This window comes from Chenopodium album, chromosome 3, assembly GCF_948465745.1.
Source record: "Chenopodium album chromosome 3, dcCheAlbu1.1, whole genome shotgun sequence".
NCBI lineage: Eukaryota > Viridiplantae > Streptophyta > Magnoliopsida > Caryophyllales > Amaranthaceae > Chenopodium > Chenopodium album.
The window spans coordinates 42,436,978-42,456,971 of NC_137836.1; the positions used below are offsets into that span (position 1 = coordinate 42,436,978).

Consider the following 19,994-nt stretch of genomic DNA (forward strand, 5'->3'; position numbering starts at 1 on the left):
CGGTTTAGGTTGTGAATGTGAATGTTTTCATGTAGTTGTCATACTGTTATTGTTTGTGCCAATCTTTTTTGCTATGTAGAATGTAGATTGTGAAAGTATGAAAGCAGCTTGTCTTCGTAGTCGATACAATACCTCTTGTTGTGCGACCTTGTGTATGTCATGTTGTATGGACGAGTTTGAGGGTTTTGTTTTTGTTTTGTGTTTGGAGTAGGGAGTGCTTTTTATGTAATTATTATAGTTCTCCTCCTTATTTTGTAATTCCGGAACTTAATCTATAAATGTCATTGTTTTGGATGGAAAAAAGATTTTTGATGTTTTTTCTGCATGCTACAATTTGGGATTGGGATTATGTATCAGTACAAGAAATGATGAATTTGATTAAGTTAGTTGTTATGCATGATTTTTCTTTCAAAATTCATGCCTAATATCTTTTCTTTTTATCCTTATACCGAAACAAGTACTTTGCATTATACAAGAACCGTCTATGTAGTACACACACCTTACATTCTAGGGAAGCATGATGCTTTGATTTGATGGCCAATAGTTTGTGCGAATATTGGCCAGTAAAACTTCAATTTTGCTAAGATTTTCCTCTTCATTAGGTTTTGGTCTAGTTGACAACCATCAAATAGAATTGTGTATAGGTTAATTTTTATCAGCTTCAAACCTATCCTTGCTCTAAACATGAGTTTCATAGCCCAAATATCATTCATGACCATTGTTTATAATATCATTCATGATTTTGATCTTGTGAAGCATTGCTAGAGTAACTATTTTTCATTCTTTCTTTTAGCTCAACAACTCTCTTTTCCCCGAGAGAGAGAGAGAGAGCAACCTCACATACTCATTTCCAAGTCCGATTTGCATGACTGTTAGGGTTGTAATCACCCTGGCTTAAATATGAACCCTCTTTCACAGGTCAGTCTTAATCAAGAGGTGCTTTGGTTGTATTAGAAGGGTTAGATCGAAGTGGAAAGAGCTCTCAGTGTATTCAGCTTCTCTCTCACTTGCAAAGTATTGGGTGTTCTGCTGAGTTATGGCGGTTTCCGGATCGAAATACTGCTGTTGGGCAGATGATCTCTGCTTATCTTTCCAATCAATCTAATTTGGATGATCATACTATTCATCTTTTGTTCAGTGCTAATCGTTGGGAGAAAAGGTTGTTTCTTTTTTCTTTTTATGATTGTTTTTTTATACAGAATTTGTGAGTTGCATACCATGTGTTTGATGTTATGTTTAGCTGAATCTAATTCCTTTCTATGTTGTTATTTATTGGTTAATTTGGGTAATTCGTTCTCGGTTATATTACATTCTGGAGATTGTAGTTGGAATTATGATAGATTACTTTTAAAAAACTGTCTTTATTCCCCTGAGATTTTGAAATATATACAAGTATATTGGGACAGGAGTTCAAAATGTGATTTAAAGTTGTAAACTTTACTTCTTCATGAATCTGTTTTTTTGGTGATATGCTTGTTTAGTTGTTGACTTTGTCATCTACAATTACAGATCCATGATGGAAGAAAAGTTGAAATCTGGGACTACCCTCATTATAGATCGTTATTCATACTCCGGTGTGGCTTTCTCTTCTGCCAAAGGCCTTGATTTTGATTGGTGTAAGGTAAAATGTTATCACCACAATCTCTGTTTAAGTGACTGTTGAATGTTCTATAAAATTGGTTACTGACTTTTCATAATCCCATGACTTGTGAAAGTGTAAGGATTAAAAGTATTGTTTAACTCTTTTGGTTTGGTAACACTGGCATTCTATGAAGCATTATGTAAAGAGAGAATGGCTGATATAAGGAAATAATATATAGTAATTACAGTTGTTGAAAACCCATCTTCGAGTGAGTGTGATGTATGTTGACAACTTGCTTTGAAGATTCCAACTCTTAGTAATCAACCAGTTCACTCAGGCATATCTCTATTTAGTCACAATATGATCACAATTCTCTTTGTGCAGGCACCAGAGATAGGATTGCTGGCTCCAGACATGGTCTTATACCTTGATATATCACCAGAGGTATACTTTCATTCAAATAGGCATGATAGGAATTTTGCCTTTAGTTTCACTGATAAGAATTTATGGGGCGTACCATTTATTTGGTAAGATCTGAGACATGGCTGTTAAACCAAATCTTAGTTTTTTCATAGCTTGCATCATACAATTTTGGTAAGGCTGTAAGGTTAATAGGTTTGACAGTGGTGACTTTATCTTGCATAGTGTCATTATAGTGATGCCTGCAATATTATGTTGTGCAGGTTATACTAATTTTCTTTTACTTAAACATGTTCCAGTTTCTTGCAATGTTCTTTTTATTTTTGTAAATTATGTTTTTTAACTAGATTCTGTGAGATAGTTGCTGTTTCATCAAATTTCGTAATAATGCCATCTAGATTTTCATACGATGCTGAATGATAACAGATGGTTGATGCCTGCTTGCCAATGGAAGAAGTCCAGAAGAAGCTCAGAGAATATGTGCTTGAGTGTGTTGCGGCCTGCAAAAATGGAAGGGCTCTGTCTCACTTCTGGTCACAATAGGCAAGCTGCCATATGCCTCTTGCTCGCTTGGGCGAAATTGTATACTATAGTCAGTAATCAGTAGTTACCACGTTTTGAACTCTAGGTTGAGCTGTTGAGGTACTTCTACCTTTAAGTTTAAGTCTAGAAGTTGGAGTTGTATTATACGTTGATTTGGTTAAGAAACATGGTTTGGAAATTTTATGGGTAGGCCAAATTACAAAGGAGACTCTGCCGAAATTTACATTTGCATTATTCAATAATATTGCATTTTAATTTCAATTATATTAGCGTTAGCATATTACTTTATACCTAGGAAAACAGGTACTACAAACATATACAAGGCAATTATTATATTATAATTAAAAAAAAAAAAAAATTCACCTCATTTGCGTCACTCATTAAACAAACAAGTGACGCAAATACAACAGTTTTGTATTGTCTACTCAGTCATTTGCGTCACTCCTATATAAACAAGTGACGCAAATAACAAAAAATAAGTTTATTGGAAGAGTCATTTGCGTCGCTTGTTTATAAAGGAGCGACGCAAATAACAAAAAAAGTTTATCTGAAGAGTCATTTGCGTCGCTTGTTTATAAAGGGGCGACGCAAATGACTAAAAATAAGTTTATCAGAAAAGTCATTTGCGTCGCTCTTTTATAAAGGAGTGACGCAAATAACCAAAAATAAGTTTATCTGAAGAGTTATTTGCGTCGCTCCTTTATAAAAGAGTGACGCAAATAACAAAAAATAAGTTTGTTAGAAGAGTCATTTGCGTCGCTTATTTATAAAGGAGCGACGCGAATGACAAAAAATAAGTTTATCAAAAAAGTCATTTGCGTCGCTCGTTTATAAAGGAGCGACGCAAATGACTCTTATTTGCGTCGCGCCTAGGAGCGACGCAAATGACTTAAAATTCATTTGCGTCGCGAGCAGTTGCGTCGCTCATAGAAGCGACGCAAATACACTATAAATGAGCGACACAAATGAGCCTTTTTCTACTAGTGGATATTGCGCCGGTATAATCAGGAATCGGTTCTCCTTGGCAGGAAATGCCCTCTCCCGGCGCTCTCAACTAGGGCCCGGGAGCAAATATTGGAGCCGGGTTTCTTCGAGACCACTACTGAGGCCTTGGGGGATGGGACTTATATCATTGTTCCAAAGAACTGGATCCCCCACCCAGACTATTTCAAAGATGAATGCTTTCTGTCCGCCTGTGGGTTAAGCCCCATGTTTCCCAAGGGTAGATCCACTTGCATCCGGCTTTTTTATAGTTTTTATTTTGTACTTCCAACTTTTTATGATTTTCTCTAACCTTTTGTTTTCTCCTTGCAGCCGACGCTTTGAGAATGGTTGACCCGGCTAAGACTCCGGCTAAGTCAGCAGCGCAGCTGCGCAAGGAAAGTGCGCTATCCAAGAGAGCGGCTGTTGAGGCCAAGGAGGCCAAGAAAGGCGGGGTAAGACCGCCTGACTTTAGCTTTTTCTTTAAATTTCTTGTAATAGTTTTTGCCGGCTGGTAACATTTAGCTCTTGATTTGCAGGATGCCGCTAAGCGTGTTTCACGCTCCATCTCTATGCTTTTCAAAAGGCAAGGGGAGGAGCTGGACAAAACTCCGGCTGCCAAGGCCGCAAAAAAGAATCCTTCCCAGACAACTCCTGCTGCTAATCCGGATTGTCCTATGACCGGTGGCAAGTCCCCTTCTGCCATGAAAATTCTGAGCGAAAGCTCAGAACGCTCGCAGAAGAAAGTGCCGGATGCCTCTACGGCATCGAAGGGTGGCCAGCCACCTAATGTTGCAACCGGTGCTACAACAACTGGGGAGGAGGATACCTCTAAGCCCCATTCGGAGACCCAAGGTAAGAAAAAGATTGAAATAACTTGGCCACTTGACTTTATGAGTTGACCCTTTAGGGGGTTCAGTCAACAGCCGGCAACGAATGAATGCCAACTACGCTGCATCCCTCTCACCAAGTACTTCTTTTGGTGCAGATTTGACATCTGACGAGCCAGATCTTCCTGGTTTTGCCAAGCGGATGGTGAGGACCCTCACCCGGTCGGAGAAGAATTCCATACCTGATCTGCAGGTGGTGGACTTTGACCGGATAATGAGCCAACTGGTTGAGGTAAAAGATCTTTCAACTCAATTCTGATATTTTTTCTTCATTTTTTCACCAAGTGTTTCATAATCCGGCTGCCCTTTTCTTAGATAATGCTGAGGGTGGAGGGGCTCCGGGCCCCTTCAGGAGGAAACAAGAAGAGGTAAATGACGCCAAACGGAGGGCCCTTGAAAACCTCAACTCTGCTGAATATGCTAATTATATGTCTGATTTAGAGATTAAAGCAGTAGAGTTGAAACAGGAGGAGCTGATCCGGAGTTTGACGGTTGCGAACGATGAAGCTACTAGTCGGGCTAATGACCTTGATAAAAAACTGAAGGATGCTAAGGCTAAAATCAAGGCATTAGAAGACGCTGACAAGGAGAAAACTTCAGACGTCGCCCAACTGAGGGTGGAGATCGTCAACATGCGGAACCAGCATGCAGATGAAATCGCCAAGGAGTAGACCCGGCTGATGGAGGAAAATGAGCGGGACAATGCAGCCCGCCTGAAGATAGCTTGGGGTCTCCTCTATCCAGATATAGATTTTGAAGTCTATAAACTTAGGTATGATTACGCCACTACGGTGTATGATGCCCAAGTGTTGGGAGAGGCAGCTCCGCCTCGCTTCAAGGAATGGGCTGCAGAGCTGGGATATGATGTCTCAGATAATGAGGAGGAGTCGGTGGAGGATGAGCAGAATGAAGGCAGCCAGCCTGATAACCAATCAGAAATCCTCCCAACCGGTCAAAACTAGCCACATTAGCAGCCTCCACCTCAGCCTTAGGCCAGCCTCCCCTAATTCAGCGGCACTATGCCAAGTTTCTTTCTTTTTCGGCTTGTAAGACGAGTATGTTGTATTTTTACCAACTGTGGAGTTGGGTTAACAATCTTTTCCTTTCTTCTTCATCGGATGTGATTCCGGTTAACAGTTATTATGGCCTTAGTGCCATTTTTAATATTTATATGAAGTATTCCGACTCAGTCGGTTGTTTATACATGTTTATGTTTGAATTTTTGCTTTTTTGAATTTTGCGTATATACTGCAATTCTTTAATATTTTGCCTAACTTAGAAAAGCATGTGGCAATTTGCATTCCAGCTGTTCTTGCCCCTGGACGACTGTGTGGTTGGTTTCATTTCAATATTGATTGATTGGCTTGAAAACACTTGATACTTGGAGAAGTATGAGGTATTTTAAGGCCAACCAATCACAATGGTGATTGCCCCAAACCAAGTGCAGAGCCAGCCATTTAAACGGGTGCTTCGAGCCTCTTTCCCAGGCGGTAATATTCCGTCTGGGATTATTACATAGCCATTACACAAAACTCTTTTTCCCCGACTGGGAGAGAGTGTGCAATTTTGGAATAAATAATCTAAGTAAGAACTTCAGCCGGTAACCGACAGATGCCTCAGGGCATTCGGTATTCGGAAACTTATTCGTTCTTGTAGACTATTCTGGTCAGACGGCTATGAGTTGACCAATTTGGTCATTCAATCTTTGCTGTCTGCATAAGTACGTAGAGCTAACAAAGAGTCTTCTCTCTGCGACGATTGCACCCTGAGGGGTGTCGCCGGACGCCATTGTCTATGTTGGGACAGGCGATTTTGTAAATTAAGCAACCATTCGGCCATTGGCCTTTGGTCTTTTTTGCGATCGGTTGTGTAGCTACTAAGCGTTTTTGTGCTTAGTTTTTTTCAATCTGGCCATTGGCCGCGTGTTATTTGATCATTGAATTTAACAATAAGTATCGAACTTAGTTAGTTAAGCAAATAAGTCGTCTGAGTATTACCCAGACGGATAAGTAATTATAAAGATAACAAAATAATTTTGAAAACAAAGCCTGATTTCTCATTAATAGACTCTTTGTTTACAAAAATTTACAATTCTCAGAAGTAGTACTTTTTTAAGCTATCTACATTCCAAGTTCTAGGTAGGCGTCTTCCGTCTGGGGTTTCCAGACGGTAGGTGCCATCCCTGACTTCTTCATAGATCTAGTAGGGGCCCTCCCAATTGGGGGTTAGCTTTCCTAGCTCATTGGCCCTACCAGTTGCCTCCATTTTCCGTAACACAAAGTCACCAGCTTTCAAAGGGCGCTTGCGTACCTTCTTGTTGTAGGCTCTCGTCATTCTCAGACAGTATATCTCATGACGCAGGGCAGCATTGCCCCTGCGTTTCGGGAGGGTGTCCAATGCCAGCCGCATGGCCTCCCAATTTGCCTCTTCATCATAAAGCATGACTCTAAGAGTCGGCTCGTAATGCTCAATGGGCAAGACGACTTCATCACCGTACACCATGAGAAATGGGGTTTCACCGGTTGCCCCTTTGGCAGTTGTTCGGATGGCCCATAGGACATGAATCAACTCTTCTGCCCATAAGCCACCAGATCTTTCAATTTTCTTTTTAATGCCATCTGAGATAAGCTTCTTGTTGAAGGCTTCAACTTGGCCGTTTGCTTGGGGTCGGCCGACTGATGAAAAACAGTGTGAGATTCCCTGATTTCCCAACCAAGTCTTAAGGTGAGGCGTTTCAAGCTGAGGGCCATTATCGAACACCATAGACATAGGTACCCCAAACCGGGTGATGATGTTCTTCCAAATGAAAGAGATGACATCCTTTGTCTTGATGTTCTTGACCGGCTCAGCCTCTACCCATTCGGTGAAGTAATCCACAACCACCAAAATATTATGCTTTCCGCATAATGCAGGCGTATAAGGACCCAAGATATCCATGCCCCACTTAGCAAACGAGACTGGGCTGTAGATCGCCGTCAGATCAGTAGCCGGGCGGTGGATAAGCTTGCCAAACCTCTGGCATTTGTCACACCTCTTCACCAACTCTTTAACATATGCTTCAAGAGTAGGCCAAAAATAATGCCGCCTAGCTCTGACGGCTAGGGACCTGCCGCCTATATGAGAGGCGCGGTATCCCCCATGTAATTCTTCAAGAACTTCTTTACCCTTTTCTGGGGTAACACACTTCAATAGAGGTTTAAGGAAACCCGCCTTGAAAAGCTCTCCATTTCTCATCTCGAAATTTGCTGCTCGTTTCTTCATGACGGCTGCCTCCTGTGGTGAATCACTGATGTGTCTATTTTATATAGTAATTTACCCCCATCCCTTGGTCATTATTAGTAGTGTTTTTGGCTCTTTCGAGCCACTTTTATTACTAATTTGTGTTTTATAGTGTTTTTGTAGTTTTAGTTGTATTTTACAGGAAATTGCACTCTTGGAGCATTTTCCCGGGCTTTATGGATCAACTACGGAAGCTAGAAGGACACGACCACTTTTGAAGCCCAGGATCGGTAAGAGCCGATGATTAAGGGCTCGGCATGAGACACCGAGGCTATTGGATCGTTTAATCAAGACCCGATGAGGAAACTTAGATTGGGCCGAGGAATCGAGCCCAATCGAAATCCGAGCCGCGAAGAAGAAGGCGCGCCCGATCGGGTGAGCGTTAGCTCGATCGAGCGCGGCTGCCCCGATAGGTCCTGAAGTAAAAGGCGCACCCGATCGGGCGGTGCCTCGCCCGATGGGGCGCGTGTTATTGTTAGGGGACGATTAGCGTCGTTTAAGTTTGTTTTAGTTTAGGATTCTTACGGAGTATAAATACTTCTCCGTAAAACGAATTTAGGACTTCTTTACCTTCTTTTTACTCTTTCTTAATTTTTGGGAGACTTTCTCTCTCTAACTTTTTTCTCTCTCCTCTTAAACTCTTAGTATTATTTCCTCTCTGTATAATTCTTGGTTTAATTTCAGTAATTTATTCTCTTTCTTTGATCATGTCTTGCTTTATTGCTTTGATTAGGTTAGTTTCTATTATGTGTGAGTAGTTTTCTTTCTAGGGTTTATGGGGATCCATAAATATTATGAAGGGGTAATTTATTGTTGTTGATTGTCAATGCTAGATTAATTTCCTATTGATTGATTTAATGCTCTGTGACTAGATTTGCGCAGATCTTTTATGCATGAGTTTGACAATATTGATTCGAGATTCGACAGATGAGAATTGATGTTTAGGTCTAGTTTCAATAGGCAGGTTAATTTATAAATGGTTAGGTCGAGATTCGAAAGATGAGATTTAATACCGGTAAATTAATTGTGTGATTATAATACGTAGCGAAAGCCCTTTATAATCTGATTAATATATGCATTGATGAATGATTATTATATTCTACCCTGAAATATTATTTATTGGTGAACTTGTGCTCTAGATCTTTTTATATATTATTTTCTCCCTATTCTCAATCTTCGTAGTTTAGTTTCATATTCAACTTATATATTGGTTACTTCATAATCTAGATTATATTAGTTAATTAGGAATAGAAAGATCCGTTTCTCTGTGGATTCGACCCTACTTCCCTATCTACATTAGTTAGAGGATTTAGGATTTACTTTTGATTTGGGGATATGACTTTACCCTGTCAAAATTTGGCGCCGTTGCCGGGGAAACGGTTTTATTTTTATTTCTAATTATTATTAGAGTCTAGATTATTTTTAATTTTTTTTTGAGTTGAAAATATCCATGCTTATGTCACTACAAGAATTATATAATTTTTATGCAGCACCTAACTACTGTAGTTGTCAACGTCTTTGTCATGAAAATCCTGAATGCCCCTATAGTGAGTTTTTTGTGTGTGCTCCGGATGATTTTAGAGTATTTCCATATACATATGATCATATTCGGAAACGATTAGTTGCTAATGAAAGTTATTGGAAGGCTCTTGATGAAAAAGTTTACGGGCACTATAATTATACAAATGTTATTGAGGATGAAGAACCCGTTATAGAATTTATGGTTGAAAAATCATTGGTTGATGAATTGGTGATTGAAAAATCATTAGTTGTAGAAACGGTGGTTGATAATTCCTTTTTTGATGACGAGGTTATTTGTGAGGGTAAAATTTTAAAGTCATTATTGGATGATAAAGACAATGACTACCTCCATGTTCGTTCTATTAATTCTAAATTTTTAGCGGAGGAAGTAGAAGGTTGTGGTGTATTTTCATCTCCCTCTTTTGATTTTTCTTTCTATCTTGAGTTCTCTTTATGTGCTCCTAACTTTTTCTTTGTAGGGATAAATGTGCTTGCAATTAAGCCCTATATAGTGTTTAATGAAATGTTTGCAGGAGCGTTTGATAAGTTACTTAAGGCATTGAATTCTTCCGATTGAGAGAAGGATTATGGTCGAGCGGGACCTTGATAAACTAGCGCTTTGCGGGAGGCAACTCGTACTTTAATTTGCTTTTTAGTTTAGTTTTTTCTTATTTTTGATGGTGTGTTTTATTTTATTTTATTTATTTATTTTTAATTTTTTCCTATAGAGAGGTAAGGAGAGTGTAACTTATGTTTGTGGGAGTTTATTTTTGTGCAGATATTGAGCTAGAGAAGGCTTCATTCACGCTGGAACTGGACTCGTATTCGATCGGGCAGAGCTCGCCCGATCCGGCGCGTGTACGCGTCAGCAAACTACGTCAACTTCGACAGGCCATAACTTTTGCGTTTCTTATTCGATTTTTGCGTGTGACCTGTCGTTGGAAAGATCTTCAAGTCTAGTTTCCAATGCAATTAGAATCATTGTATTATCATTTATACATCAAAAGTTATGATCAGAATAGTGTACCTGACTCAAATTTGAACTTTTTCCCACTAACAATTTGTTTCTTTCTTGCCCAATTTTGTTCCAAAGATATGCATTGCAATCCTCGAGGCTTTGGTGACATTGATGTGGTGATGATGAAGAGTAGTCACCTTGACTACTAGCTTCCCTTTAAGACAATGAGGACATTGTCTGATTTAGCTTGGGGGGAGGTTCTCGTGTTCGTATGGTACATGTTTCACTCTCTCTCTTATCTTTTTATTTTTATTTTTCTTAGTATAGATTTTATTGCTTTCTTAGGTTAGTTTTATTCCAATGAATTATGAATCATGCTTCCATGTGCCCCTTGATGAAAATTTTTCGAAATTGTTTTGATTCTTGGTTATTGATGATAAATATTGTGGATTAGTTGATCATGATTTGATGTTTGATTGCCTTGAAACCTTAACATGCGTCAATTTTGTCCAACTACTTGTGAATATAGTGCATGAATAGTTGATTTGGTAAGGAATGTGTGATAGTTCCATAGTTCCTGGTATGTCAATGAATTTGAGTATTGGTTTGCAACTATTAGTAATGTTTATATGATTCATTATTATGCACACTGAGGAAGACGAAGGCATTTGTTCTTTTAGGTAGCCTCCAGATATTGTAGATACATTTGTTCCCTTCTTGCTACCCATGTTGTTGCCTTGACTTTTTGTTGTTTATTAGCCGCATTTCAAGCCTATTTTGCCCCATTGGTTACTAGTCCCAAGCTTGGCTTGGGGGAGCTATTAGTGAGTGAGGTGAGGGAGTTTGTAGTGTGCTTATTATTTGCACAATTTGGGTGGGCTTTTGAGAAGTTATTTTGTTTTTGATTATGTTTATTTTTGATGAGTTTGAGAGTTATATTTTCTTAAAAAAAATAAAGTATGATGTTATGAAAAAAAAGAGAAGTTCAAGAAAAAAAAATGTGAAAAAAGTAAGTGAACTTCAAAAGAAAAAAAATGTTCAAATGTTCTAGTTAGAGGTTGATCAAAAGGAAAATAACAGAGCTTCAATGAAAAAAAAAAATTCAACTTTGAAAATAAAGTTTGTTTATTCACTCTGCTTCTTCATTATTATATCTTATGAGTGAAATTGTAAGTGTTGGGTTTATTTATTGTGATTGAAGTATATTTGGTTGATGTTAGAGTTGGTTATGTAGGAGATGTATGATCATTATTTATTTTGATCATGGGTTTTATTAGGATATGGCTCCTTTAAGCATAGCTTTTCTCTCACTTATTCCCAAATTTATCCTACCCTTTACACTAGCCTTACATTACAAGCTTTAAAGACCTTCCGACCTTTGTGCATAGAATTGTATGAATGTGAAAGTGTTGTTTATCAATGCAAGTTATGATTTGGCATATTTCGAGTCGACTAGTAGGATTGAGCGTTCATTGTTTTATACACACGAGAGTGTGAGTTGGGAGGGCATTGTTCACATAAAGGGGTTGGATGGAGAGCGATCGAGTATATCTTTTACTCGCCACAAAAATGAGAGTTGAGTGCGTGAGCACTAGTATTGAATTCTATATGCTCTTGTGGTTTGCTCTATTTGACAATTGTTAGGGAAGATTGGTAATTAGATGGATTTGATTAGTTGATTTTGAAACATGTTTATTTGATTTACCCTGGATCGTTGTGCTTGATTTTTATTATTGGGGTGAAGTATGTTTTATATGTTCATTGATGAGCTCTTTGCTTACGGACAAGCAAAGGGTTGGCTTGGGGGAGTTTGATGTGTCTATTTTATATAGTAATTTACCCCCGTCCCTTGGTCATTATTAGTAGTGTTTTTGGCTCTTTCGAGCCACTTTTATTACTAATTTGTGTTTTCTAGTGTTTTTGTAGTTTTAGTTGTATTTTATAGGAAATTGCACTCTTGGAGCATTTTCCCGGGCTTTATGGATCAACTACGGAAGCTAGAAGGACACGACCACTTTTGAAGCCCAGGATCGGTGAGAGCCTATGATTAAGGGCTCGGCATGAGACACCGAGGCTATTGGATCGTTTAATCAAGACCCGATGAGGAAACTTAGATTGGGCCGAGGAATCGAGCCCAATCGAAATCCGAGCCGCGAAGAAGAAGGCGCGCCCGATCAGGTGAGCGTAAGCTCGATCGGGCGCGGCTGCCCTGATGGGTCCTGAAGTAAAAGGCGCGCCGGATCGGGCGGTGCCTCGCCCGATCGGGTGCGTGTTATTGTTAGGGGACGATTAGCGTCGTTTAAGTTTGTTTTAGTTTATGATTCTTACGGAGTATAAATACTTCTCCGTAAAACGAATTTAGGACTTCTTTACCTTCTTTTTACTCTTTCTTAATTTTTGGGAGACTTTCTCTCTCTAACTTTTTTCTCTCTCCTCTTAAACTCTTAGTATTGTTTCCTCTCTATATAATTCTTGGTTTAATTTCAGTAATTTATTCTCTTTCTTTGATCATGTCTTGCTTTATTGCTTTGATTAGTTTAGTTTCTATTATGTGTGAGTAGTTTTCTTTCTAGGGTTTATGGGGATCCATAAATATTATGAAGGGGTAATTTATTGTTGTTGATTGTCAATGCTAGATTAATTTCCTATTGATTGATTTAATGCTCTGTGACTAGATTTGCGCAGATCTTTTATGCATGAGTTTGACAATATTGATTCGAGATTCGACAGATGAGAATTGTTGTTTAGGTCTAGTTTCAATAGGCAGGTTAATTTATAAATGGTTAGGTCGAGATTCGAAAGATGAGATTTAATACCGGTAAATTAATTGTGTGATTATAATACGTAGCGAAAGCCCTTTATAATCTGATTAATATATGCATTGATGAATGATTATTATATTCTACCCTGAAATATTATTTATTGGTGAACCTGTGCCCTAGATCCTTTTATATATTATTTTCTCCCTATTCTCAATCTTCGTATTTTAGTTTTATATTCAACTTATATATTGGTTACTTCATAATCTAGATTATATTAGTTAATTAGGAATAGAAAGATCCGTTTCTCTGTGGATTCGACCCTACTTCCCTATCTACATTAGTTAGAGGATTTAGGAATTACTTTTGATTTGGGGATACGACTTTACCCTGTCAATCACGAAGCGTGCCGTCTGTCAAATATGCCCGGATGCCTCCATCCAGGTGGAGCTTCGGTCAAGGATTCCAATGGGTTCTTCATATATACTTCTTTTTTCTAGAATCTCCCAAAAGACTGATTGAGGCGTATCATAGCAGGCGAAAGATGCCAATTCGGACAATGAATCTGCCTGGTTGTTATCTGACCTGGGCACTTGACTCAGACGAAATTCTTTAAGTGCCCTGGCCTCTTTTTTGACTGCATGAAGATACTTGATCATAGTCGGATGAGTTGCCTCATATATTCCCTCATACTGGCTTACGACCAGCTATGAATCAGAGTATGCGTCAATTTTTGTTGCCCCTGCTGCCTTGTAAATGCGGATTCCGACTAGCAGGGCTTCGTATTCAGCCTCGTTATTCGAGGCCTGGAACTTAAACCGCAGTGCATATTCAAATCTGTCCCCCTAAGGGGACTCATATATAATTCCTGCACCACAGCCGTTCTTCGTTGAGCTCCCGTCTACATAAACTTTCCAAACCTGATCAATGTTATCTGGTGGTACCGGTCGTGTCATTTCAACAATGAAGTCGGAAAACGCCTGACCCTTCACTGCCTTTCTAGGTTCAAAAGTGATTTCAAAACTTTGCATTTCAATAGGCCATTTCAACATTCTGCCGGATGACTCCAAGGTAGACATTGGCCGCTTGAGGGGCTGATCGGTTTAAATTACAACCGGATGTGCCAGAAAGTATGGCTTCAATTTCTTGAATGCCATATATAGACTAAGGCCAAAATTTTCAACCAAAGGGTACCGGAGTTCAGCATTTTTTAGCACATGGCTAATGAAATAGACCAGGAGCTGGATGCCGTGTCTCTTAGCAAGGAGAACGACAATGAGGGCATGGTCTAAGACGGCTAGTTACATGTATAACATCTCTTTGGGCAGAGGGCTAACAAGCCTTGGCAAAGAGTGCAAGTGTTCTTTCAGCTTTTGAAAGGCCGCCTCAGCATCATCCCCCCCATTCAAATCTGGTCTTCTTCCTGATTGCTTGGAAGAAGTAAAGGCATTTGTCACCTGACCGGCCGAGGAACCTCCCCAGTGCCGCCAGGCAACCGGTTAGTCTCTGTACTTCCTTAACAGTGCGGGGTGACTTCATGTCAATTACTGCCTATATCTTCTCAGGGTTAGCCTCTATCCCCCTTTGATCAATCAGGAATCCGAGAAACTTCCGAGACTCAACACCAAAGACACATTTCTTAGGATTTAACATGACCTTATGCCGCCTGAGTGTGGTGAAGGTTTCTCGGAGATCAGCTAGGTGATCCGCCTGCTGCTTGGATTTGACTATCATGTCATCAATATACGCCTCCACATTCCTCCCAATTTGATTAATGAAGACCGTATTAATCATCCGTTGGAATGTAGCCGGCGCATTTTTTAAGCCAAACGACATCACATTGTAACAGAATAACCCCTGATCAGTGACGAAGGACGTCTTCTCTTGTTCTTTTTTCCATAGGGGTATCTGATGGAAGCCGTAGTAAGCATCCATAAAACTCATCAGGGCATGCCTGGCTGTAGAATCGACCAGGCTGTCGATCTTTGGAAGCGGATAACTGTCCTTTGGACATGCCTTGTTGAGGTCAGTGTAATTAACACACATACGCCAGGTACCATTCGGTTTCTTTACAAGCACAACATTCGCCACCCATTTGGGAAAATTACATGGTCGAATGAACTTAGCATCCAGCAACTTTTTTACTTCGGTAGTTGCCGCCTGACTTCTTTCCTCGCCGTGATTTCTTTTCTTTTGCCGGATGTGCTTCTTTTTTGGGTCCACGGCGAGTTTGTGGACAGTAAGATCCGGGCTGACGCCTGATGTAGGGAATAATTTCAAGCCTTAAAAAATCCCACTAGCCTGAACCCCACTGTGATCATACACTAAAGTACGGTGGCCTCCAAAAGGGAAGAAGATAGAGCAAAAGAGTCGCCAACAAGTTTTTAAGGAACTTTAAACCGTTCACGAGGTGAAGGTTACACCCCTTAACGATCCAAGAGATCGTCAACTCCATAAGGTCATGAACCAAATAAGGGTTCGGGGATGAAGGTACAAATCCAACCTAAAAGAGATTGAATCTGCCCTAATAATAGGCCTCTACTTTATTTTGATCGTATTCATGTGCGCTTTTTAATTAACATGCAATCAATAGGATTAACCCTAAACCCGTTTATCTATGTTGGTTGAATATAATGCACAAATAAATTATTATTGGCGATCACTTGAATTATAATCAAATTAACCCTAAACAAGATTATTAATTATCTTATTAAGCGCGATTGCAAGTACCAATTCCCTTTAAACATGCATAAAAGGTGATCAAGCAATAACAAATATAATATGAAGCAACAATAATAAAATAATCATGAACCATTATTAAATATCATAATCATAGCAATCATAGTTAATAATAATCATAATAATCATAATTACAATAATATTCATGTTAAAGCATAAAAGCAAGATCCTAGGCATGATACTAACAAGATTAATAACAAACCCTAGCATGTCACTAAGCAATAAAAATCAAATCTTTAACCCTAACATGATACTAACATGAATAAATGTTAGGAAGAACATAAGAAGCATCGCAGGAATCATAATAAGCATATTTAATATTAAAAATACCCTAGACATGATACTAGGAATATCATAATAACAATGTAAACATGAATTCTACATCATAATGGCAATAAATCAATTAAAACACTTACTTTGATGCTTCGTACCTCTTTCTAATAACAGAATACACACTTTAGTAACTTCAAGGAAAATAATAATTAAACAATTAAATTAAATAATTGAAATAGAGATTTGGGACCAAACCCTCAGAAATTAAACCTTTCACGCCTAGGGCGAAGGCAACTTCGAATATGGCTAGGTGTATCTAAATCTTGTGAATGCGGAATTTTGTATGAAAAACAAAGTAAGAAAGAGATGAAGAATTAAAGAGAGAATGCTAATTAAAACTTGTGAATGAGGAGAATTGATTGTAGGTGAATGTAGATGATGAATTGGTGAATGAAAACGGAGTTTTTGATACGATATTTATAGAGAAAATTAACCAAAAAAGATAATTTAACAAAACAGAGTCTGACGCGCGCAAAACGAGGTTGGTGCCAACCCTGGCTAGCTGGCGCCAAGCACTAGTGGCTAGCGCCAGGCGCCAATGGCTATTTGATTTTGATTTTAACTCGTTTTTGAAAATACGATAAGTTTACCGTACTGGAGGATAAAATAATATAATTCCTTCGAAAATGCTATTTGATTTTGATTAAAACTCTGAAAAGTCAACAAAGTCAACTTATCAATGCTAATTGAATTAGGAATGAAAAGAACCTTCTAGAAGAATCTAGAAGACTAAAACCATTCCTAATTGCATTAGGAATGATAAATCATATTAGGCCCTCCCCAAGATCATTGGGCCGTACATAAAGCTCAAATCGGGCCCAGTTTAGTAAATTGGCCATAACTTCCTCAATATTCATCGGAATTGGGCTTATAATATATCGTTGGAAAGGTCTTTGCAAGCCCCATCCAACTACACTATTATTGGACCCATATCATGGACCAACCAAACTGGATTGGCTATTTTCTTAAAATAAAGTTTTCCAAAACAGAGAGAAGAGAAAAGAAATAAAAACTTTCCGCAACAGTAGACCTTTCCACACTTTCGTTTCATTCGATTATGATTTGACGTGAAAGGTACTCATCACTGGGTTTGGTTTTGGGGAGACATAAATGGGTGTCTATAGAAGCCCCCACTTTGACTGAGTTTGGAGAAACGCGAGTTTCGAAAACAAAAGTCAAAGTAGCGATAGGGACGGAGAATGATTCAGAACGTTCTGCGATCCTAAATCAATCTTGTAAAGCCGATACCTGCAAAACTAGCGTTAGTTAAACAGATAAAAGAGTTAAGAAACGCGTATCTTGCACCGTCGAGCACACGTCTCTGAAAGTAACCAATTGTTTTGATGACCTCCTGCAAGCTAGAGAATGCCATCAAGCTTGAAAACCGCTACGCCTGTAACTGCTTCCAAATTAGAAGATTTCTTCGCCTGAAACGATCCTCCTCCGCAATGATAATATTCCGCGTCCAAGGGAATACCATCGAAGATTGCTTCTCTTGAAACAATATCCATCCGCATTGATAATATTCCGCGTCCAAGGGAATACTATCGAAGATTGCTTCTCTTAAAACAATCCTCAGTTGTTTGTGACAACTCTCCATAATCCAGGGAACGCCACCTTGCTGTTTCGATGTTCACTCGTCTCTGAACAAAGAGCTTCCTTTTGATATGTTCACGCGCCTCTGAACAAAAGAGCTTCTTTTTGATATGATCTTCTGAATGATGTGTCCACGTATCTCTGAACGAAGAGTTTAATAATAGGATGCCCACGCGTCTCTGAGAAAAAGATCTTGAAAATAGGAAATCTCCACGCGTCTCTTAACAAAAGAGCTTGAAAATAGGAAATGTCCACGCGTCTCTGAACAAAAGAGCTTGAAAATAGGAAATGTCCACGCGTCTCTGAACAAAAGAGCTTGAAAATAGGAAATGTCCACGCGTCTCTGAACAAAAGAGCTTGAAAATAGGAAATGTCCACGCGTTTCTGAACAAAAGAGCTTGAATGAAATGTCCACGCGTCTCTGGAGCAAAAGAGCTTGAATGAAATGTCCACACGTCTCTGAACAAAAGAGCTTTGATGATATGCCCACGCGTCTCTGGAGCAAAAGAGCTTCTGATGGAAATGTTCACGCGTCTCTGAACAATAGAGCTTCGATGCTTGAATGTTTGTTGCGATAATGTTCTGAAGAAAAATTTCCGAAGACCAACGTTTGTCGATCTCTAAAGCTCTCCTGAATTTTGCTTTCGCTAAAACCAGTATGTCGGTGTTTCCGTAATGAGCCATATCTTAGGCGCTTTAAGCTAAGCGAGACGATCTTTCATCAGGTCGACCCCTTATTGTGATTGTAATCAAACTGACTACTTAATCATGTCAAATTGCTTATAGGGCTAACTGGCGCACCAAGTAACCCAAAATTGCTGTATGAAGTCGAAATCACCTTTCTGAGAGGCTTCGAGCTCTGTCGCTGCTGAAATATCTCTGGCGCCAAGAATTGACTCTGTCGCCGAACGCTGTGATAGGGTCTTCCCTGTTCTGCTGCACCTATACTTATTTTTGACTATAGAACTTTAGCAATTTCTTTAATCATCTTAGGGTTGACCTAAGGCTTAATGTAGCTTGACTCATCGACTTGACACGACTCAAGGTATAAACTTGACTCGATATGTGATTGACTGACTCGAGGTTGACTCGACTCAAAGTAAAATGACACGTGTGTTAGACTCAAATCAAAGTGATATGACACGACATGACTCAATGTGTACATGACTCGTGTGTGCATTGTAATGTGATCGTGCGACTTGAAAAATGCAAAAAAGAAAAAAATTTCCGTCAATTTTATGGAGGGTACCGACTTTCTCCCGAAAAAGAAAGACGCGATAAAAGAATCGAAAGTTTGAAGATGCATGTTGAATGAGCTTAGTCAAATGTCATTTGATACTATCTCTCAAAGTGCAAGGATTAATTCATCCTAGGATATCTCAACTGTTGACTCCATGATGAAAGTATTTGGGTAACTTAGGCACGGAGGCTAAGCACTTCGTACTTCGTGATGCAATGATAATTATGATTGATGAGTGAATTTTGATATGACAAGGCATGCTTCAGCATTAAGATTTCATGACAAAGGGTTCCTAAAGGGAAGTATATTTGGTCATGTATCTGTGCAGTGTGTGATAGTGACACTAAAGCTAGGCCACAAGAGCTACGTGTGTGGAAAGATATTATTGAAAAGAGTCAAATGGTGGTGACTCTTAGGCTAGGTAAGCTAATGATGTAGGGATCAAGCCCCCAAGTCTAGCTCTAAGTGAAAAGGGATGAGCATTGGATATTCCTTGATATGATCATGGTGCAAGTGTGTGAATGTGAATATGAATGCATGTTTATTACGGCCGCACCTCGATGTGAGGTTGCCTACGTATCCGTTAGGAGTCAGGCCGAACGTAGCTCTAGCCGAACCTCGCACAAGTGTGTGTACCTCAAAAAGGTCTTTTAAGGGTTGTAACGCGGTTAGGCTAAAGGTTATATAAGAAGGAGATAAAGGCTCAAGACCCTAGACAAGCCCCCAAGGTGTGCAACCTTGCTTCTGAATCTTTGTATTTTCATGCTTGAGTTTCTACTGTTTTTTTTTAGCTCTCTTTGCTTTAACATTTATTTTTATTTTTATAAGTGTGAGAAATCTCGATCATGCGGTCGATCACTCACTTGGCATTCATGTTTCTCAGGCACGGTACCGAGCACTTGATAAGAGACGCAATCTGAGACGTGTTCTTATCGAAGATATTTTCATATCAAAGAGATTGGAACACTTGCCCTTTTGTACACTTTTATTTATTTTTTTGCTTTTGCTTATTTTTGCTATTTTTTGAATTACTCAAGCCTTTTTAGAATTGCATAAGTTACACACCATCCCATCCCAAGGTTAGGTAGATGTAGGTTGAAAAAAGAAAGGTCTATCGTTAGACGAGGCTCAAAGTGGTTTATGAAGAAAGGAT

The 19,994-nt window shown here is 39.2% G+C and overlaps 1 protein-coding gene across 1 annotated transcript; it reads left to right on the plus strand.

Annotated features, from left to right (window-relative positions):
• The first annotated feature begins 278 nt into the window (after positions 1-278).
• On the plus strand, positions 279-2,801 carry LOC145625058 (thymidylate kinase-like). The gene is made up of 5 exons (XM_081678139.1): positions 279-382; positions 935-1,159; positions 1,510-1,621; positions 1,967-2,026; positions 2,429-2,801. Exons 1-5 carry the CDS (start codon positions 279-281, stop codon positions 2,543-2,545), a joined length of 618 nt encoding a protein of 205 aa, XP_081534265.1. The 3' UTR covers positions 2,546-2,801.
• Positions 2,802-19,994: the final 17,193 nt, after the last annotated feature.

Excerpts from the sequence above, each read along its gene's own strand:
- LOC145625058 (XM_081678139.1), top strand. The coding sequence starts at position 279 with ATGTCATTGTTTTGGATGGAAAAAAGATTTTTGATGTTTTTTCTGCAT. Across the intron at positions 383-934 it reads GAAATGATGAATTTGATTAA|AGGTGCTTTGGTTGTATTAG; the intron begins GTTAGTTGTTAT and ends GTCTTAATCAAG. Across the intron at positions 1,160-1,509 it reads GCTAATCGTTGGGAGAAAAG|ATCCATGATGGAAGAAAAGT; the intron begins GTTGTTTCTTTT and ends CTACAATTACAG.